Source organism: Anguilla anguilla, chromosome 17, assembly GCF_013347855.1.
Source record: "Anguilla anguilla isolate fAngAng1 chromosome 17, fAngAng1.pri, whole genome shotgun sequence".
NCBI lineage: Eukaryota > Metazoa > Chordata > Actinopteri > Anguilliformes > Anguillidae > Anguilla > Anguilla anguilla.
This window is the reverse complement of record NC_049217.1, coordinates 9,745,951-9,769,962: the sequence shown is the minus strand read 5'-3', so window position 1 is coordinate 9,769,962 and position 24,012 is coordinate 9,745,951. Positions and strand designations below refer to the sequence as shown.

The 24,012-nt window shown below is 44.4% G+C and overlaps 1 protein-coding gene across 1 annotated transcript in view; it reads right to left on the bottom strand.

Moving 5' to 3' along the window:
- Positions 1-24,012, bottom strand: part of gsg1l (gsg1-like) — a 26,565-nt gene extending 2,553 nt beyond the window's left edge. Inside the window, exons 1-4 of the mRNA XM_035399167.1 lie at positions 23,291-24,012; positions 11,810-11,857; positions 6,614-6,766; positions 2,844-2,955 (exon numbers count right to left, since the gene is read on the bottom strand). Of these exons, the coding sequence (XP_035255058.1) occupies positions 2,844-2,955; positions 6,614-6,766; positions 11,810-11,857; positions 23,291-23,579 (602 nt within the window). The 5' untranslated portion in view covers positions 23,580-24,012. The remainder of the gene's footprint in view (positions 1-2,843; positions 2,956-6,613; positions 6,767-11,809; positions 11,858-23,290) is intronic.

The window sequence follows — 24,012 nt, the reverse complement described above, 5'->3', positions numbered from 1 at the left end:
TTGAACAGCTGTGACAATGCGGCCGGAGAGGTACGCAACCCTTTGCGCCGCAAATTAGCCTTTAAGAACCTGAGAGCATTTTTAACAATGGGCTATTTAATTTGAGGGCTTCCTCAGATCTTTGAAAAGCATCGCAGGAAAGAAGAACAGGGCCATATGGTGGGGAGGGAGGTGTGGGTCGGGGGAGAAGCTGGGATTAATGGCGACGGAACAGCTGGGGTACCGCGGCCAATGAAAAAGGCCCTTTCGCGGCTGTCAGAACTAAACGCTTTGCCTCTGCACTCCTGTCACGCTCCACTGCAACTCCACATAATCACTCTGCTGCAAACTGTTCGCTTTAAAGGATCTTATCTTCATTGCGTGTTTTATAGCAATGTTTTCCCCCCATAAAGGAAAAGATAAAAGAAAAAATTGAATCACTTAGATGAGTGCAATTTTCAGACGATTTGACCTTCCCTGTATTCTGGAATGGGATGCACGAGTGTTCTGATTATTTTGAATGGAGCCAAGTTTGTGAAATATACCAGTGAAGTGCGTAATTAATCATACTTGGCCAGGATACACGACACAAGATGCCAATATCCCTGGCAAAAATGGGACTATAACAGAGCAAAAGTATTGATTGTAACCAATACTATTAGTTCAAGTACACTACCTTAAAAAGTGCTCTCTTTCTCTCTCTGTACACACACACACACATAAAAAGAGACAGAGTGAATGAGAGAGAAAGAGAGAAAGGGAGGGCGCTCTTTCTAATTGCTTATTTTATCTTGTCTCCTCAGTCCTTGCTTTGAGGACATTCCAACCCATTAAACGCGGCTTCAAGAAGCTAGGAGCTTAGAGGCTCCCGAAGGATGCTTGAGCAAAGTAACACGGGTGCATCCTTTGTGGAAGTTTTTTTTTCCCCCAGAACACACAATGAATAAACGATCGACCTGTGGATCCACCCCTCCCCATCTGCCACGTCTGTGAATGACATGGCTTCAAACTGATGCTTGAAACAGCAAGGACGTTCCATTTGCCTAATAGACGTTTCCTTGATCCCTCCGTCCTTCCTTCCACCAATGGGTGGAGCTAGGAGCTAGAAAAGGGTGCAAGAAAAGGAAGCAAGGAGGTAAAACAAATAATTCATTTGAATGCACAAAGAGAAAAAGAGAAAGAGAGAAAGAGAGAGAGAGAGAGAGAGAGAGAGATTTTTACGGTAGTGTAATGCTGGGCTCCAGAGTGACTTGGCAAAAGTGTTAGATCTGCATGAGAATCCCCTTAGCAGCTTGCCATCTGCCTGCAGGTTTAACAGTTGACCAAAATATACTGCATGCATTTTTAAATATTCAATTATGATTTTCACAAGTGTGAAATATATTAATATGTATCTATGCAAATGTACACTTTAATTTATGCATAATAATGAATATCCTCCCAAAGATTAAATGTATAACATACCTGAATGTTAAAAAAACATATGTCAAATCTTGAATAATATTGTGATTCCTTTTAAAATAATATTTTTGCCAGTAAATAACAGAATGCCAAACAAATATTTAAAAAAACACATTCTGCACCAAAATCAAATATATTTAAGTGACTTTTATCAAGTCTTATCAAGTGCTGTTCTGTTAGCACTGATCTAATCTGCTGCAGAAACTCTGTTGAATGAGCAGGTTTGAGTCTATTCAGCGGGGTTTTACCTTGGAAATACAGCAGGCCAGGTGAGGAGAAACACAGATGTGTGGGAGGACTCTTTTCAAAGAATTTTCTGTGTTGTGAATTCGCAGACCTTCATCCAAGCGAGAATATCTGTTTGCGCTGAACAATATGCACCAACATTCACCTTTGAGCTGGTTTCCATGGGAACCCACTAATCAGCACTGATCTGTCTGGGTGTGTGAGAAACTAATGACGGACTTTATATGTATAAAAAGGATTGTTTTTATCGCCGAAGAACCCACAGTGCATTTTGATATCTTCGCAAAAGCTTATTTCTGTTCCTTCTGACAACCTACATTTACCAGTTTTAAACCGTCTTTTCCCAAAAAAAAACCACACATTTGCTATGAGTCACAAACAGGTAACGAGTACTGACTGAGCAGGTTCAGTAAGAGGTTGTTCAATACCTACCCTTTCCACCCATCTGATTTCAGCTGTGACAGATAGTGACTTGTCTAGGAATCCCTCAAAAAAAAAAAAAAAAAACCTTCAATTTTAGGTCACACAGTTGCTTGGTGTTTGGGGAGGAGCCGGCACCCAAATTCTTTTTCAGAAATGAGTACAGTATGTAATTGTGATTATGCAAGTGTTTAGGAAGTAAATTTCCCACAGTCCTGCACAGTTTTAACACAATGCCTGCTTTTGATTTACCTTTGAGCTCTCCACATTACTCATAACATACTGGTTTGAACAAACGACTGAGCCTCACATTTGATTAGCATTAGCAATTACTGCCAATAGCATCAACACCCCACTGATTTCACTTGCCAGTGTATAATTTCATCAATTAAAAAAACGCAGCCATTTTTTAAAGGAATTTGCCATGCAGCATATAACAAAGATGAGAGCAGTTACAGCACTGCATGACTGTACTGTCACGCTGGAGAATGTCGCCAGCAGCCACGTGTGGCAGCGGGGATCTGACCCTAACAGCCTCGCCCACAGAAGAAGCCTGTTCTATTGGCTGGGTATTCTCCCTCGTCACACAACAGCTCCTCCTCTGGTCCTTCAGGTGGCTGCAGTCTGCAGTCCATCAGGGCACTAACAAGGTTTCACGTCTGCGCCCCACCCTAACCCAGTCTGGCAGACAGGCTGTGGAGGTCGGGAGAGGGAGGTGGAGGAGGTGAAGCACTGACCAGAAGGACCAGCCGTAGTCCCAGGTGTGAGGCCTCCAGTCCTCCGGTCCCAGGCTGACCGTGATCTGGAACACCTGTGTGTACATCATGTGAGCCACCATCCCCAGGAGCCCTGCAAAACAACACCGCACGCACACACACACACACACACGCACGCACGCACGCACGCACGCACACACACACACACACACATACAGGTACACACACACACACACACACACGCATGCAGGTACACACACACACACACACACACGCATGCAGGTACACACACACACACACACACACACACATACAGGTACACACACACACATACACACACACACACACAGGTCCACACACACACACACACACACACACACACATACAGGTACACACACACACACACACACACACATACAGGTACACACACACACACACACACACACACACGCATGCAGGTACACACACACACACACACACACACACATACAGGTACACACACACACACACACACACATACAGGTACACACACACACGCACGCACACACACACACACACGCATGCAGGTACACACACACACACACAGGTACACACACGCACGCGCACACACACACACACACAGGTACACACACACAAACACACACACAGGTACAAACACACACACACACGCGCGCGCACACACACACACGCATACAGGTACACACACACACACACATGCATACAGATACACACACGCATGCAGGCACACCCACACACACATGCATGCAGGCAAACACACACACACACACACACAAGCAGGCACACATGCATGCAGGTACACACACACACACACACACATGCAGGTACACGCGCACACACACACACACACAAAAGCAGGCATACACACACACACACACACACACAAGCAGGCACACACACACACCCACACACACACGTGGATATCCATAAATACAAACTACTGAACAAAACTCTGCTTAGGATTTTATGTTTACATTCCGTTGCATCATGCGTGGTATACTTGTGTTTTTCATTAAAAAAACACAGTTCAGTTAGTTTTGAGGTTTTGAGGTGAGATGCTGTACTGTACTGGAAACAGCTGACGTGGAAAAATACATTTCTGCAGATGTAACAGACAGTTTTTTTTGTACAGTACATTAAATCCCAATGAAGCTTATTATCTTTTTTGTGCGGTAAAGTTCTCCTTCAAAGCCTCAGGCTTTTCCATGATATGTAAAAACTTTTTTTTTACAGATATTTTCAAAAACTTCTCCAGTCTGTAACCCCGCAAAGACACAATCGCCAGGGGATGCTATTTTTACTGCGGGAGAACGCGTTACGGTCTGGAAACGCTCAGCCGGGAAACGGCGTGTGTGGGCCCGCTCCCTCTCTGTCCTTTTAATTAAATTAGGAATATGATCCTGTCAGGAAGCAAATGCGTCTCATAAATCTATCCAAATAGCTTTTTAATGGCGGGTGTAATTGAACCATCTCGCAGTCCGTCCAGAGTTGTCCCGTTTCATCATGCAGGTGCAGCGCGGCTCGGGGTAATGATATTCGGATTTTAAATTACATCCACTCCTTCCATTGATTCGAACGGGCGAGTGAGAGAGAGAGCGAGACATAGAGGGAGAGAGCGGGGGGGGGGGGGGGGGGGGGTGGAGGGGAGAGAAGGGGGATGGAGAGAAAGTGCATGCGTGAGAAAGAGGAGGAAAGTGAATATCAGAGAGGGGAAGAGGGAGAAGCAAAAAAGGTTTCAAACTCAAAAGAGAGTCAAAGGTGAAAAAACTGTGTGTGGGGGGGGGGGGGGGGGCAGGGGGGGTTAATGAATATGTATTAAAAAACAGAACTACATCATTCCTTCAACTTTCGGTGGTAACCGACCAGGTGACATCCTTGCTCGGTAGTGACCCCCTCTGGTCCTTTGGGAACCCACGGGGTCTGCCCGGTCAAGCGGAGTACGAGCTTATCTGGACTGAGCGGTGAAGCACAATATCAGCTAGCTGACAAGCGCTCGGGGAGGGGCCTGGTTTTGTGAGGATGAATTTGGTCCTCACACATTTTTCTTTAATTTTAGCTTGTTACTACACACCAATTCAGAAACACATTGTGACACTGTCTCAGAAGCCCGGGAGGCCTTCAGCACCATGGACAGCGCCAATCACACCTCCAGCATGAAGTGAAGCAAGAACTTAAACACGTCACTGAGTTTTTGTCTAAAAAAGTAGTTTTTTTTAATCAACAAATGAACAAGTGGCATAATTGTGGTGATTTAAAATGCTGGGTCAGACCAAGTGCACCCCCATCCAGGTGACTCCTGCAAACACTCCCGGAATGCTCACAGCACACTGTTCAATTTTTCCCAATTTCAGCTTAACTCCGTCATATCCAAGAGGAATCAAATGTACTCTGTCACAGAAAAGTGCAGTCTCCAGGCTCTGTGTTTTCACTGTGCTCACCCACAGCAGGGAGAGCGCATGGCAATCCCTGAGCTCGATCAGCACTGGCGCTGGAACTACAGGGCATTAGCAGGCAAAAAGAACAGTGGCGTGGGCCGGCAGACCAGCGGAGTAATCCCCGCCCGGAACCAGCCGCCGTCGGGGCTCAGAGGCAGCGGGGAATTACAGGGACGCCGCCGCCGCCATCGCCGCCGTCGCGGTCGCTAAGGCAGGAGAGAAACGCGGCGGATACGGCGAGCGCTGGATCCCCCCCCCCCCCCCCCCCCCACCCCCCTACCGGCCTGCTTTACCTGCCTCCTCAGAACCCGCTGCCAAAAGCAAGGATTCCAGGGTCCATTGTACTGAAAACCTGTCCTGAAACGACTAAATTATATAGAAAAATCTAATATAAAATTTTTTTTTTTTACTTTACTGTGGCATTTCTTTAAAGAAAAGGCTCCCCTCCAAAACATTTTTAACTGTTCGACACTATGTTATATATATATATATATATATATATATATATATATATATTTATTTATTTATTTATCAATTTCATGAATTATCCATTTGATATGTATCATTTCATGTAATTATCCTTTCCATATATAATGTTGATACAGTTTATATTGCACAGAACAAAGGCAATATACATAATCCATAACTAGGATTTTAAATTCCATTATAGAGACCTATTCCAGTTGTTTACAGCGTACTAGCTGTGGGAGAGATGTGTTATTCTGCTGATTTGTTTTATTTATTTATTTATTCATGCATTTCTGCGCTTTGTGATTTTACAATTGCTCCCGTCCACGGTCCACAGAGGTTCGGAAGAATAACCGATCCATTAGGCAACCTTTCGACAACCTTGGCACACAAAGAACAGCCAGACGCCAAAAAAACAAATAAGAAATGCATCAGATAGAAACGCCCCCCTGTCACCCTTCAGAACGCTCTTCGGTGGCGTGAGCAGGCGCGCTCGATTTCCCCTCGTGCTGACACAACAGGCTGGAGGTCTTTAATGGTCCCGCTGCACCTGAGAGGGAGCGAGGGCGCGGCCGGGCCCAGCCACGGCTCCGAGAGCGCAGGGAAAAGACCGATGCCATCGGAACCGTCACCAAAACGAGGAACGGTAGATGCGTGAGGAGGGTGCGGGGTGGAGAGATTTGGGTCGCTAGCTGCGTTTAGCAGCAAGGCATTGGGGTTGAGGCACCGGGGGGTCAGGTGTCGTGCTGGTTGGGGGTGAATTTGGGGCTGTCTGGTGAAAGGAGGGCAGTGTTGGGGGTGGGGCAGGGTGGAGAGGTTTGGGGTGGCATGGGGAGCGGGTGGGGGGGGTGGGTGCGGGCGGGGATGTACCTGAGAGCACAGTGAAGACGGCCGCAAAGGCGTTGAGTTTGAGTCCATCGATCACGTTGCTGGAGTGGAAGAGCTCCAGACACATTAAGCTGAAGCCCACCACCAGGAGCATGATGTACAGCACCTCCGACACCACCGACAGCCAGAGGACTCCTGCAGAGACAGGGGAGCAGGGAGAGCGGCTGGTGTTAACAGCACCCTCAGGACCTGGCTTCTGCCCCTCACACCACCATTAAACACGCTCTGAAATACATCAACCTGAAATACATAACACCCATTGTGAAAGAACACAATGGGTGTTATGTTTTACATGCATGCACACAGACACACACACATACGCACGCACGCACGCACGCACATGCACACACACATACATACATGCACGTGCACACACACACACACACGTACATGCACAAACACACACACACACACACACACACAGACACACACGCGCGTACATGCACACACACACACACTATATATCAAATTAGGAAATGAATCACCGAACACCTGTGTTGAAAAACACCCATCGTATTCTACGAGGACTCTTCAAAGAACAGATTGAAATTCTGTTCATTTCCTGAACTGACTAAACAGAAATGGGACGAATCCACCCACAGATCCGCACAGGGCTGATTTAGAGAGGCTTAGTATTCCAAACCAAACAGACCGCCTGCCTTTATTTTCCTCAAAGGCCTACTCTTCCCCCAGTTCTCTCCACAATTTAGACCGGGCCTGCGCAATGTCCTCTGTCCATGTGGAAGGGCAAAGAGCAGCATGTGCACCCTCCGCCCTTCCTACCCCGGCCCTCATCTCCACCGCTCGAGCTGCGCAGACGAGCTGCGTGGGAGGACTGCGCAGCCGACGCAGCTGGTGCGTAATGGCCGCCGGGTGCCGAGAGACCAGGGCCGAACCCCTCCCCGTGCTCCAATGCTGTGCTGCAGGTCTGCGTAATGACACCATCACCATCAGTTAGCGCGCTAATAGCTCATTTGCTTTACTGCTCTTCGGCTAACCCGCGCGCTGCGTCAGGGCCGAGGTGGCTGCCGCGCATGTGAATGTGAGCGCAGCGCCCTTGTGTGGTCGGGCTGTAATTAATGAGAGTTACTGAGGGGGGGGGGGGCAACGCAAAGTCACTCCCGCCGCGAAGGGGGACCTCTCTTTCCCCCCCGCCAGCGACGGGACGGCTCGATCCGGTACACGCGGAGAAAACGGCGGGATCGGAGCCTTCCTTCCCAAACCTGCCTCCCGGACCTGCGTCGAATCTGAAATACCTTCACTTTTTACATGCCAGTAAAAATGCTGTATTTCCTGAGAATTTTCATCCAAGCGTCTTACTGACTAAAACATCACAGTCACAAGAAAGAATAGCTAATCTGAACAGTGTTATTATATACTGTATACAAATTAGCTTCTTTTAAATTTGGCAGTGATCAGCAGAAATTCCTCTGGTGTCTGCTGGTGTCTGAAAAGTTCACGTTTCCACTGATAATCTGGCCCAGGCCTGCCCTTCATTTGAGCTCTGTTAAAAAATAAAGTGACAATTTATTGCACAGCTAAGATGCCATGCGGACAAAGCCTAATTGTTTTCTTATCCTTCGTTATTTCTGTGAAACAGTCCACACGCTCTTAGGGAAGCTCAGGTAAATTAGCACTGCGATGCTAGCACGTATTGCTGTCCCCTTTACCCCTAGCTGCGCAGCCCACAGGAAGCTTGGGACAGAAAATGCAACGTCAGTACAGTTCCGTGTAGCAGCCCGGGAGAAATATGTCCCCTGTCGCCTCTGGTTTTTTCCCGAAGAGTGAATCCAATAAATTTAAAGGCTGCAGCGCTGAGATAGAGGTCCTTAAACCCATCCGTCCTTCCTGCTCCCAGCTTGTTCTGTAATAATAAATCTGGGGGCTTTTTTTTTCCAGCCCTCTTTTCTCCTTTCAGTTTTCCAGCTGGGATTCCTCCCAGGGCAGTGCGGGGCCGCCCCGAGCAGCTGGGACGGACGCAAACAAGGACAACGGGGAAGTGAATAGCCCCCCCGTGGCCACGCCCCCCCTCCCATCACACTTTGGGCCCTTAACGAAACGAAAGGAGCATTTGCGCGCAGATGGAACAGCCGCTGGCTACCTCTCCGCAGAATCACGGGAGAGGATCAAGGATAAAATAAATAAAATCATGAGCAAATCAACGCGAGCGTAAAAAAAAAGCAGGGAGGTTTGATGCCCAGAACGTGCCGTTCAGTCGCGTGGGCTCGCCACTGCACACTGTACAGAGCCTGGCCCCGAGGGGCCCGAGGGCCTCGGCATCTGCTGCCGAGTCCGGCAGAGCCATTCTGAAACACACACAAATTCGGTGGATAAACGCCGCTTGTGTTTCACAGCATTTTTCAAAAATCTCCTAAGTCTCCGAATAATTCACCTCCAACTATGAATAACAGCGGAAGGTTCCGGTGCAGCTCTGAGAGGAGCCCGTGTTTACAAAAGAGAATTAATTACACGCCGCATTCGAAGCTCACGGTTCGCTCGTAATGACGGTCATGGACCGAGAGTTTTGCCTTTGAGGCAGCCGAATTTCAGTAATTACACAGTGATTTTAACAGGTCACAATTAGATAAACGTTTCCAATTAAAATCTGCAGTGTTTTAATTTGATTCCCATCTCTGAGCGTTTTTATTTTTTAAAAACATCACAACTCACATTTGGTTTTGCCCTATCTGGATGCACGCTGAACAGTGCCCGCTGGCATCCAGCCAGATTTAGGGTTCTACTCAGTCACACTTTAATGCCTAACAAGTGCTGTGGGTGAATCTGGCAAGACTTTCCATCTGAGTGTGATTGTTTACCCCCTGTTGCTTATACTCTCGTTGTTCAGAAACAATTATTTGTGAAGAGACACTGGGCTTCCCTGGGCTGCCAGAAGCCAGCATGAACTGGAATTTAATGAAATTCAGTCCGTTTTTTTTTTGTTTTTTTTTTACAACAATAATAAAATGCTTCCCAATTCAGTATTCTGCAGTTAACTTTCAAATAAATCAGACTGGAAAGAGCACAAACCCACACTTCTCCCCTGTCCATCATTAAGGTAAATACCTGTCTCTTTCACTACAGTCAGGACAACAGAGTCACTGTCTATCTTCTCCTGCAGACAGAAAATACACCTGTTTACATTACATCTTGGCTCAACAAACTCTGAAAGCGTTTATTATTGGTTTATTAGCCCTAGCTATGCTACATTGAACACTATGTCCTCAAACCCATTTACTGTTCAAAGCGCTACACCCTCAAACTCCCTCTCGCACCTGCTATGGTTTGGTGTAGGTTTATGTATGGACTGTGACTGCTGGTTGTGAAACTGCTGACTAGGCATTGCCCCCGCTCTTTGCTAAACCATTATGCCCTGCAAGTAACTCTGGGAAAGAGTTCCATGTAACTCTTAAATGCAGTATAAATGTAACATGATTACACGATTATTTGCATGTTCATGTTTAAACCACACTTGGGGATTGTATACAGTATATAACACAGAGGAAATACATTCTCTTTCACCAGAAACTCCATCAGCATGACCAAAATTACCCTCAGAATAACATAAAGAGACACCCTTTTTTGTCAGCCTTCTTTGCATTCATCTTTTCCACATGTACTCCCGTTTCTGGAACGGCCAATCACATAGCAGCGCTCATAATTGGTTTCCTGCTACGGATTCAGAAGAGCACAGACAAGCATGTGCTCACATTGTCACATACATACTGTTCATATTCACCATCTGCCATATTCTATGAACAGTTTTATTTCATATGTGTTTGTATATATATTCACCTATACATAAAAATATACATACAGCATGTGTGTATGATATACGTATATCAACTATTTTAATTGATAGACTGTATCAGACCTGGGTCAAATACGTATTTATTTTGGTTTCAAATTCTTTTCTGCGCTCTATTGATCTTGCCTGGTGTAACTGAGCCTGCCAATATGACCAGAAGGCGGGGTTTGCACTTTTTGAGAGTGTTTCATTGGTTCCAATACACCAGACAAGATCAGTAAAGCATAAAAAAAGTATTTGAATCTTAAACAAATACGTATTTGACCCAGGTCTGTGCTGCATACATGTCCAGTTTGGTGCATTTACTCCAGTGAGATACCATAATACCATAAATATTGTAATATATTCAAGTGGATCAAATACCTATAAGGGTGGGTAAGCAGATACAGCATGAATGCAAGCACAGCACTGTGCCTTTCAGGAGATTAATACGAATTGGTTCAGTAAACACCCATTAAGATAAATGATAAGTATAAAATTGGAGCAGTGCAGTGGTTGAGCAATGTGGGTTTTATGGACCAAAACATTCAGTTTAAAGTCACTCTAACTGTAAAATGTAATGGAGATGCAAACGTATTATCGTTCTCATTACATTAGTACAACCATTATCAGAATAATTGTGGTCTGCATGGAGCAATTTGGTATTAAAAGTCAAAGCCACCTGATATTATAGCTCTGTATGTTCACTGGTTCACTGTTGAGTGTTGGCCAATAAACATATAGCTTCTTTGGTGATGATATTGATGATGACAATGCTGACGTCAATGATTATTGTGACAAGGATGATGCTAATGATTATGATATACATGCCTAAGCTCAGACTTGCCAGAACCAGACAGATCATAAAGCCTGATTTATACGTCGTCGTGCACACCCTTTCGACAAGTGCCGTGCAACAAAAATGAGTCTCAAACAACGTTCCGCATTTATACTTCGGTGAAGGTCTGTGGAGAGGATTCTGTTGTCTGTGGTAACGAGACGCCAAACTGTTGATGTTTATGCTGTTTATCTCCCGGCGAAACTACTGAGAAACAGGGGGAGGAATGAATTTAATATCTACTTTTGTTTTAAAAAATGATGCAAAAGGAAAAAAGAAGGCGGTCTGTCACTCAGATTTATATAAACAAAAAATAATGACGTATATCCATGACAATGAATTCCGGTACTTCATTTGGCTGTCCAATCAACAGTGGGAGACAAAGTATGAAGTTTGCGACAACAAAATTCTAGAGGTGTGCGACACTGGGGGAAAAAAAGCGTTGAGACACTTTTTTCCATTTTTTAAATACTTTTTGTCATGCGACACTCGTCGAAAGGGTTGTGCCACGAAGCATAAATCAGGCTTAAGAGAGAAAATGAAGGCCTATACTCACCCCTCTCAGATGCTGGGGCCAGATCAATAAAGCTTCTGCACTTCTCACCTGAGAAGACACAAGGTTAACAAGGCGTGAGACCAAGAGTGCAACTTTATAAGTTGTTGAGTTAAGAAACCTTTGCACTGCACACAGCTAGGGAACTCTCAGCGTATATAAGAATAAAAACATGCCAAACACAATGGACATGTGAGGTCACTGCTTGCTACAATAAAAAATTTTGCAGCGCACAAAAATATTGGCAAATATTTCAGCAAACAATGTAAAACAATGCACATTATGGGGGTGCTGGGAGGCTCACTCGGTTAAGGAACAACACGGCAGTTCATGGACAAGCCACATGGTCTCTGATCGAGTCTGGGTCGTGCCATTGCTGAATGTGGGTGGTAGCTCCATAGTTTCCAAAGTTTTAAGCGCAAGTGTGCAAATGACCTTGAGTGCAAACAATCGACTGAAGGGATTTTTCTTTGCAAATGCAGTCTGCTTAGCACATAAAGCTTGGTATGCAGGTAAATGTAACAAGTACTGAAGAAATGAGAACTGTAATAAATAGCCATGCATACCTCTGAGACAGTCCAAGCATGAACAGCAAAATATTCAGTTTACTTATTGCGTACCTTCAACTCTTACGAGGGTACATTTAGTCCCTATTGGAGCCATAGATAAACTGTGAGAATGTAGCTGTGCGGATTACGTCTTGCAATTATTATTTTATAAAGAATAACAAATTTGTTACTGAGATATTTATAAATATGTGTAAACTCTATCCTGGGTTCCACACTAGACCTCATCACTCAGCCCAATAGACAGGACTCATCCAGCATATCGATTGACTGGCTAACACACAAAGTCGAAACTCGCAGTGAAAGTTATTTTATCTCACTTCAGTCATCGGTTATGCCGGCGAGCTATTGATTAACTATTGATCACAGACACGACGGAGCCTCAGCAAACAAGAGAGTGTGAGTTTGATATGAGAACCGTGATTTCTCACATTCTGTTTTGCAACAGTCCTGATAGGACGCAAAGTCCGCAATTAAGAAACATTTTAAGACCATTTTGGGCGTTTCTTGTATACGTTTAAGTTCCCAAACTTCTCATCCACTCAGACTTTGTCGTCATGACGACGCATGCTTTCCCAGCAACCTTCGTTGAGGGACTGCGGTTTCCGACCAAATGTGAGCTGCGCTGAAGACGCAGTTCCTACGGCAACCAGTAGCACTTCACCGAAGATAAAATGGCTTTTGTGGAGATCAAAGCGCCTTCAAAAGGAAAAAGTCCTTGTTGTGCTAAATAAGGACTGGCATGCACAGTAGATTTACAAGGCATTAGAAATAAAGCTCACTTCCTTACAGGGTCAATTTGAGACTAAATTGTTCGGAAAACTTTGAATTTGGCACTTGATACTCCTTTTGAGTACATTATACAGTAGGCCCAGGCTGCCGGAGAGACTAAATGACTCCTGAAGAAAAGCTACAATAAAAGCATGCCAAGGTAACACAACTATTACAAAATGCAGTGTACACAAAACTAGTCTGTTCAATCATTCCCACTTTAAAATGCAATTTTCACTTCTTTAGTGGGATACATTATAAAAATATTTTTAAACAAACTACATAATTTCTATGTAAAAGCCACTGCATGTAAGACAGTGTCAACAATCTGTATACTTTCTTATACATCACAATATATTTTGGAATTACAAACATGGAGTTGTATCATATTTTCTTTTGGAAATCTTGACTTTTTTGTTTGTTTTTTTGTTCAGAGAAGGGGGAGGGAGGAAACTCGCAACCCATTTCCGTGGCATTGGAACAGAAAGGCCCTGGGATCTATATTCCTCAGGCTCTCTTACAGGCAAACGCACTGACCATCAGAGCGGATAATCCGAAGACATCCAAAGTGAGAGATTTCATGTCTCTCTCAGTCTGCATGGGTGTACTTGTGTGTGTGTGTGTGTGTGTGTTTGTACCTTCCTTCCAGGACAGATCACATCGACAAGAACACGCGCTGTACCACAATTCACCAAGCACAGCATCTGCCCATAATTCAGAATATGACAAACACAGACAGCTCCATTTATAACAATATTCCCAGCCTGCCTGCCCTCAGAATACAGTTAGCGCAAACCGGGGGGATAATACATTCTGAGGGAAATACCATTCAGTTTGAGCCGGTTTCCATCCACTTTCAGGCTTTGAAATATGGCAACTCTGAGATGGTGCCAAAAAAAAAAAAAAAAAAAAAAAAACTCGAGCAAATGGACAACTGGCAACCCCAAGAGTGACAGATTACTCTCTGACATCATCATTTGCCATTGAAAAGGAACAGGATGACAGGGCTGTGTGTGTGGCTGGCCCTGTCATGGCACGGTTCCCCTGCATGGACGGGGACCTGCTGCGCCAGTGCCAACTGCAGCCAGTAATCCCGCCGGGTGACGCACGGCTAGCGAGGGTTCGGTCGGCCCGGGATCCGGTCTCATCGCTCTCCAGCAACTCCCACCGGTCAAAACGCTGCCTGCATTTTACTGGTCTATTAGCTGTTGCCAACAATCTCTGACTGGTGGAGCTCCTCCCTGTTTGCCACAATCGCAGCGGTCTTATCCCTATTTAAATATCGGCCAGGGAGGGAGGGCTGGGTGTTCCCGTGGCTCACTGTGTAATAAGGAACGCCCTGGTACCAGCGACAGCGGCGCAGGACGGGGGGGCTCGGCGGCTGGCTGCGAGCAGGTCGGGGGGGGGGGGGGGGGGGGGCGGCAGAGATAAAACGCACCCTCTGAAAATGACAGATGAAATGGGCTAAAGTGAGCCATCGTGCACTTAAAAAAAAGACTATACAGCACACAGAAATATACAGCACAATGTTCACTGAAAATTCTGAAAGAGTACTTTCAGCTCTGTTAGTGGCCTCACGTTCCCCACCGGAATTGTATAAAAACTCTCTTAGAGTTGAATTAACACCGACAATTTTGCTGTGTAAAGTGAAAAAAAAAAAAAAAAAATTGGGACAAAAAAGGTATACAAAAACAGAAGGCAGAAAAAAAACGACGGCTTATGACTACTCGCATTCAGAGTGCATTTCCAACATTGCAAATCACTCTCCATTTGCATCCATTTATTTCAACCGCGTGCTTCAACCCATATTGGACACCTCTCCTCACATTTCCTTTAATTCCCATTTTTGTCGCAGATAAGGCTAATCATCCATTTACTATTCATATGGATACATGAGCAGGGCTCTCCAATTAAACACAGTGAGAACAAAACTACCATTGACTCTTCCCTCGGAGCACTGGAACATTTGTAATGGCAAAAGGTGAATACGAAGCGTAATTAAAAACTTTTAGGTTGACATTTTTCTTCTCTTTTGGACATGCAAATGAGGGTACAGTTTATTAATATTCATAGGCCACTGTCACAAACTTTGGGGAAAACCACATTTCCTGAGTTTGATTCATGCTGCTGGTCATACATAATTAGGCCACCGAAAAAGACCACACCGGAAAACAACAATAATTAAGACCTGTTTAAAAATGTACCACGTATTTTGGCATTTATTCAAATGTGTTCCAAACAGTTCGCATTTACAGTATGTTTTATTATTTATCGCTTTACAGTATCAAAATTAATGAAGTTTATGATGGATACGAAGAGTATCCACTAAATACTGAGTATTGCATTTATTAAAATCATGCAAATAATTCAGAATGGCTATTTTTATGATAGTGAAAGTAAAAAAAGAAAAATGCTCACAGAACACAACGCGCTTCTATTTAACACAGAATGAAAGGATTTAATTATTCCGGAGTAATTAACTCCCTCATCCCTCCCGGTCCACACTAATGAATACCGGCTTCTGATTCAGACCCTTTTTTTGGGTGTAATTTGCGGCGGTTAGCAGCGGTTGTTTAACAAGGCTGTCGCCATTGTAACGAACGATCTCTCAGACCCACCGCCTCTATTATCCAGCATCGGAGACGGCAGACTCAGGCGCTCTCTACAGAAGCCCCCGGCGCTCCCGTCTCTTTGACAGCCCGCCCCGCCGAGAATCGGAGGGGTCTAAAAGGGTGGCGCACACATTGATTTCCCTCGACGTCTTTCGCAACGCGCCCCCACGTGAGACATGCCCTCCGCACCATCACTGGGTCTAAATGAAATAAAGAGGCAGCTTTCTTTGCTACAGCCGCTGGTGTCTAATGCGCACACGCTAAGGCCCGCTTCCACTGACACACTATCTCAGTCACACTTGCCGGCGTGGTCAGTGCTTGCCCCTTCTTGCGATTCCTCCCCGAAGAATAGTCCTCAAAATCCCCCATCTTAAGCTGCTGAGTTCCACTCAACATCTCAAGACTACTTCCCATTTTCCGTGCTAAAATACTCTCATCCATGATTTACCTCCTATGCTTTTTTTTTCTCTGAAAGTTTTGCACTATTCACTTTGAAATATACTTTATATTTGAGGGGAAAATTCAATAAGCCCTAATTTCAAAATTATGTCATTATAAATTTACACAACTCATGGCATAACAAAATGCATAACAAGACCAATGACATAACCCTGTTATAATGAATGCAGCAAACTTCACAAAACAGATTCAGAACAACTTGTTTAAAACTGGCTGCAGCAAACATTATGACACTTAGGCATTAGGCATAAGATGTAATATGCTGTCAGACCAGATATGACAGGTGCTTTGTCATGCTCTGGCAAGTACAGTTCAAGCACATTGTTCCCCAAAATTCCCTGGGCATGTCATGGTCAGGATTTGGGGATGATTGGTACACCGAGACCCAGTTTATTTTTCTTTAGCAGGACAAGCCCCCAAACAGCTCCAGCTGAACATATTGTAACTGAGCTGGCACGGGTCAGCCATGTTGGGGATGAAAACTCTGGGATCTGCACAACCTGCGGAGGGGAGTGATGGCACAGATGCAGGAGGCCACGGGGGTGAGGAGAGGCAGAGAAGCCGAGCACGCCCATTTCGTCCTAACAGACCCGTCTGTAGACAGGGCCCACGGATCCCTCTCAGTGAACACTTCCTACACAGCTGCACAAATACTTTCAAAACATTCAAAGACATTCTAGATGAGACTGCTTTGGGTTTGAGCAGCCCAGCCCCACACCCCCAGCCTCCAATGCTCAAGCAAATTCCACTTTGAGGCAAACTTGACGGTGAAAGTCAAAAGTACACCTACTATACACAAAAATCCCTATTTTATACAAAGCATCTATTTTACACAAACCGGGCACCGAGTTTTACAGCAACAATGAGTTTCACAGTAATATTGTCCATTAAAAATGGAAAGGTTACAAAATACATATCTGCAAATGATTAAATGCATTTCGAAAAACATACAGAAAGTACATGAAAGAAATGATTGCAGTTAAAGGCAAAGAATTTCTGTGGTACGAAATGTGAACAGATGCACATTAATTGCACCACATTGCATGGGGTGCACATGCACAAAATAGTCTCTCTTGTGACGAGACGCAAGATGCTCCTCCCTCGCCACCGCAGCTGATCTGCGATGAGTGTTCTTGTGCACAATGGCTGGTGTGCACCACCCAGTTGGGTACGACACATCAGTGGGTGAGGTGAGCTTCCCCCTCACTCCAAAGCACTTTGATACTGTGAAAAGCGCTATAGAAATGCAATCCGTTATTTTTAGAGTTGCTGCTACACAGGCTTGAAACTCCCATCCAAGGTTTCAGCAGATCGTAGTATCAGTTCTTAGTCTCCAGGGGCTCTTATTCTGCCAAAACAATTTATCAGTCCCCAGGTACACAAAACCAACAGAACAGGGAAAGATATATATGGCACAGCATAAAATTCTAATGCATATTGCCACTTTCACATCTTATTTAAAGTATGTATTTTCCATTTCCTTCCAGAATGTGCACTATGTTTCCAATCATATGCATAAAAGGTCCATGGTGATTGATATACTCTATTATATTCAGAATATCTGACATATTCCCTACAGCCCTTCTGTATTACTGCTGATACACTATTCCTCTGTATAGGGCACACCCTTTGGGATAGATTGACAGGCGGTCATTATTCAAAGGTTCCTTTTCTCACAAAGTTACAATTATTACACTCCCTGTAGGGGGACAGGAACCAATTACTCATACCGAGGTCAAAGGTCAGAGCTGAGCCATGAGGCTCCAGGTGACCCTACAGACGCCTGTTTAATCAACATGATTGGCTGAACTTTCACTGAGAAGCGACGAGGCAAAAGAAAAGGACAAAAAAAAAACGACCTTGGCGTCAGCACAGACGCATATGGCGGACAAGTCTTGCCCGTTCAACCCCCTTCCCCCACTCGTCTTCACCCACTTTGGTTTAATATGAGGCGCTTTCGAGGTTTGAAATGTCCCAATGTTTCAAAGGAGCCTGGCCGTTCATTGAAATAATTAAGACCCACAGAAAAGGGCTTAGCCGTACGCTCCACGCCAAATGAGGCCATCTGTTGGGTGGTGTGCACGGTACAGAGGGCTGCTGGGTGGCTGGTCCTGTAAAGGCGCTGTCCTAGTGTGCGGATGGGCCCCGTGGACTGGTGTCAAACCCAGACTGCCAACAGCGGTTGTGCCCGGGAGCCGGGCAGTGCAGTCTGGCAGCATCACCAGCATGGCTTGGCAGTCAGTGGCTCACCACTCACCTCAGGCTCATTGTTTGGGACCGTCTGACTGGTAGACAGTGGAGTCAAAAGAAGCAGCAGCTTGACATCCTGTCTTTGGGAGGGCAGAGCTTGCTTGTCTGTCTGCACTCTCAGACAGACCAAGCAGGTTGATCCCTAAAACCCTAACTTGTTCTCTCCCATTGTTTTGAATGTCTTCTGGCAAGCATCTGTGCAATGGCACCGATTTGATTATACCTTCATTATCTCAAGATCCAGTTGTGGTTTCCTAGCCACACTAAACGCACCTACTGCACGTCACACTGGCTAAAAGCACCTTCTAAATACCTAAACAGTAAATTGTGAGCAGCAATTGAACCTAACTGTGCCAATTCTGACTAAGGCTGGAAGGACAGCAAGGTGTCATTAGTTAAAGGGTCACCCAGGAATGGAGGGGGGGGGGGGTTGAGTAAGCTGACAGGGTTGGCTCACGTGCCCACTCTCCACCTGAATCGACGCAGAACGTTTCCACAATGGCACCAACTACAAAAACGATTTCACACTCCAAACTCAGAATAAAAAAACTTAAAAAGAAGAAGAAAAAATGCTGGAAAAAATACCACAGGAATTTAAAGCCACATTCACTGTTTTAAGTCTTAAATGACAGTCGGGGTGAACAATTTTAGATTTTAATTGACAACTTTAAAGTGGTCTAACCCGGGCGTCATATCAGATATATTAAATTCAAAACTAGCAGGAGTAATATTAACCAGATACCCTGCTGTTGCCTCCAGTGCCATGTATAAATAATCACTAATTAGGCCGGACTTGAAGCACAGACAGAATAAAGTACTGACCATAGGGCATTGTTAGCACATCACTAATTAGCCTCACATTTATAACTCAACATCTACACTTAATTGCCATTTTTATGTTTTTTCTTTGTCAGGAAAGTAGTAAACGGTGAAGAATTTTAAACAGAACCTGCTGACACTGTTCTTCTCCACGCCAGTAAGTTGCCCTCAATAAGAGCCTCAGCTAGATGAAGCATTTAAAAATTTACCGAAAAATCCATCCGCCCAATCTCCACTGCCCAATGAAGAAAGGGTTCAAGATGGACTGCAAATCACTGACCCATAGAGAATTAGCTTAAATCCTCGGTGCTGACCATTCAGACACAAAAATAAATAAATAAATAAATAAATAAATAAATAAATAAATAAAACTTGGTCCCTAGATTCTTTTGTCATTTATGACACCATAACCCAACAGGGGCTTTCTTAGTGAGCAATACACTCAGACCCTTAGCTCTGAGATTTTTAAATGCACTAGTGTTCACTCATTCAGTGCCGAAACGCTTCTTGTGTGCGACGTTGGCAGCGTCCCTCTCTCCCTCTCTCCCTCTCTCTCGCTCTCGCTCTCTCTCTCTCTCTCTCTCCCTCTCTCTCGCTCTCTCTCTCTCTCTCTCTCTCTCTCTCTCTCTCTCGCTCTCTCCCTCTCTCTCTCTCTCTCTCTCTCTCTCCCTCCCTCTCTCGCTCTCTCTCTCTCATCTGATCCCCAGATGCTCTCGTCATCATGCCTCTGGCCGCATTAGGCGCAAAGCTATTGATTAATAAGGCGGAAGGCGGGTTGTGACATCTGCTTTGAGGAAAAACTCATCAAGCCCTGTTATGTAATCCTCATTTCCATGCTCTCTCACTCCACCCCCCCACCCCCCCCCCACCCTCACCCTCACCCTCTGTCTCTGTCTCCCTACCTCTGTCTCTCTCAGACGATGCCCCGCCCCCTCACCCCACAGCTAATCAGACACAGATAACTCTACCGGGTTCATTGACTCATGACGTGACTGCACTTTTTAAAAGAGACCTCAATGTTTTAGAAAAAAAACTATTATTTTATTCCTGGCAAAAGTTCCTTACACATGAAACAATTGCAATTAAAGCTACTGCATGCGTATTTTTTTTCCTTGGAAATGCAATGTGCCACATTAAATATTTTGTTCATAAATCTCACTAACATCTTGTAGTTTTCTTGATTACAATTAATACAATTAAGCAATTAACATGCTATCATGCTCTGTGGCAAGGGAAAGACATCAGTAAATAGGGTAGGAAATTGTGGTTGAAAGCACACATTTGATGACTGTGATGCTCACTCATTAGTGCGATATGTAAGGAAAAACAGAAGAGCAACTCTTCCTCAAATGATGTCAATGTCAATACAGGGTGTGATCAGACTGTGTCAGAAAGAGCAGCCCATCGACTAGATAGGGAGGGATATTATAATAGGGTTGTAGTACATAAACCTCTCATTACAAAGAAGAATGCACATTAGAAAGATCAGTGGTGCAAAAACCATAGGCTCTGGTCTACAGAAACGTGGAAAGAAGTGATACGGTCAGATGAGTCATCCTTCACCATATTCTCGACAAGTCGGCGAGTGCATGTATGGCAAACACCAAGAGAACGGTACAGGCCTGAATGCTTGACCCCTACATCGAGGGGGTCCTGTGGCTCTGTTATGCAGTGGGGGGGGGGGGGGGGGGGCATTTTCCTGGCATGGTTTTGGTCCACTTGTCCCTTTAGAGGGAAGGGTCACTGAAAATCAACACAAAGTTTTTCTCAGTGATCATCTTTATCCTACGATGAAACATTTATATCCTGATGGTCGTGGTCTCTTCCAGGATGACAATGCCCCCATCACACAGGGTATGAGGGGTCACTGAATGGTTTTATGAGTATGAAAATGATGTTAATCATATGCTAAGTTCAATCCTGCAATGGAGAGGAAAGCGATCTTGGAACTGGAGTTATTGCAATCGTACATAGCAAAATATTGTGAAAATTCAACTCAAGAGTACTTCTAACTCAAATGAACTTTGAATCCCTATTGGTCTTATAAACTCTGCTACCATTTATTTAACACTGAAACATTTGCTGTGCAGCTGCAGTCTGAGAGTAATTGTACATCACTGTGCATTACTGTGGGCTAGCACCACCTTGACAACTTCACCGTTTTCAGGGATTTCAAGCATTAATGGGTTTGTGGTTTAAAGCAATACACTTCAAGGATCTCCAAGCAGCCTGTACAGTTCCCAGGGCCAATACATATGAACACATTAATTCTATATAGCATTTACTCACAACTAAAAATATAAAAATCTATTTTATTTTTGCTGCATGCATCATAGGAAATGGTTCAAACCAAATATGAGATTAAAATTAATTTTAAGATAATAATCAGGGTATATACACATACAGCCTCTATTGCATGAAGTGTTGATCCACAATCTCAACCATTGTAGGGCCAGCAGGGCATTAAAAAAAACTTCTTTAAGTATCTAAAATATCCTTAATTGTATACAAAAACTCTGGGTTCATCCAAAACATAGATTAACACAAAAATAACATAAAAACACCAGAAAATGAACTATCCTTCTATCAAAATGGTAAAGGCATATTTTAATCATTGTTCTCACTGCACTGTTTGATCCATATTTCAGCCACCTGACCTACCACAATCACCATCTCATTAAAATATTGTAGACCGCTGCTCAAAACCCCTTTTGTATGTGGTACTGTGATGTGTAGTTCCAGGTGAGCACCAGAAACACACTTGCAATTCTCTTCAGAGAGTGGACAGTGACACAGCTTAAAAGACATGTCAAAAATTCTTAAGATCCACCAGATAACATTCGGTTTCTGTACCACTGAGACCAAAACTTAACTCGTTTTTAAAGTTTATTAAGGCGAGTGATGAAGAGCAACTTTATGGCAATTATACAACATCAGAAACAACCAGAACCTTTTGTAATTAAGGAGCGCTGAGGACAGAAGGAATGCAGGACCTGGTCAGTATCTGGTCAGTCTAAATATGCAGTGATTTGTGAAGACGGGCCAGTTCCAAGCCTATGCGATGGCACCCGCAGCTCTGGCCGTGCTCGTGGCCCCACCCTCAAGCCCCTGGCAACCTTAACCCCGTAACCGGACTGCACCCCCAGCTGTCTGATATTTCCTGCCAGGCAACCTTTGCCCAACCTTTTCCTATAAATCCCGGACTAAGAGGCTCAAGGGCTAAATGGCGACCTGTAATGAGCTGATGTGTTTTCCAGGTGAAGAGAGTCTGCACCCACGAACACACCCACAAACAATTTGTGAAACGAGAAAAAACCAAAATGAAGCCGCAGAAGACAGGCTATTAAAGAAGTCGTTTCTCCCCCTCGAACGCCAAAATTCGGCTACTCAGCCCCTTTCTTCTTTGAATTGGACCTAAACTGTAAAATCTGAGAAAGGTTAATAATGTTACAGGCATTTCTTTCATCGCAGAATCTGGGCTGTTGCTGAGATTCCATGTTCTCGCGGTCCGTATGAACTTCCCATATTTTTACAACTGTCTGTTGTTCCGCCCACACAAAACAGCACAGAAAAAACTACCTATTTAAGCTATTAAATATTTTAATAATTTCTGAAAAAAGTGTACAATAGTTTTCGTAATATGAGACGCAGCAGCAGTAACAGTTGCTGACGATCAGTGAACGTAACAATTCGGAAATAAATTGATAACTTTTTCAGTTAAAAGTGGCTCGCCTCATTCAGGGTTTACAAATTAAGCACACATTCATTTATTTTATTTGAACAATTTTTAAATATATGTTGTGTTTTTCTACAAATTATTCAGTGGTCACACGGAATACAACAAATTGCCAAGCATGTATACTTTCACCTTGATTTTCTCCTGTGTTGAGAGAACATTTAACACTTGTTAAAACAAGTTAAACTATAGGCTGCGAATTGGAGAATTGATTTCTGTTTCTGCTTAAACCATATGAATTCATCTGCGTAAATGTCATAGCGTAGCCTACCTGCTCCATCTATATTTTCTTCGCATGAGTACCAGATTCCAGTGTGAAAATGTCGGAAGAGGAACCTGTCGTCTCCAGTCTCCCAGCTGTAGTGAACTTTGCTCTGGTCCGTCTGGTTCACCCCGTAATCGATGCAGTTGTGTCGCCTTTCTTTGCTGCAGTTCGGTTTGGGTACCCTCTGGGTTCCCTCGCACCAGTACGTCGTTATGAATGCCGTGGTGGAGAAGAGGAGGGCTAACAGGTTCAAACCCACGGACAACAGAGCCCGGCATTTTCGAGTGGTCTTCATTGTCCGCGAGAGTTACGCTCGGTTGAGTGAAACGAGTTCATCAATGTCATATGGAACAAATAACGAAAATATGAAGAAAAAAACGTCTGTGAAATTTAAATCCCACAAATTATAAGCTAGGCTACTGACTGAAACCGAAGACGATCTGTTAAAAAAAATTAAAGTAGCCTGCCTATGAATCATTGGATATATGTTTCAGTTTGGCGCTCCAGAAATGGGATCCAGTGACTCTCGCGTGGAAAATTCACAACAGTCCAAACTTAAGCGCAACATCTCCCTAATACTTCGTTTTAAGTGTTCCACCGACAGATATAAAACTAACCAACAGGAGCGTAGGAAGCCTGCCTGACTATATGCGCCCCCTCATGCCTGCCGCCCAAAGATTAAAGTCACGATTCTCTCTCTCTCTCTCTCTCCCCCTCTCTCCCTCTCC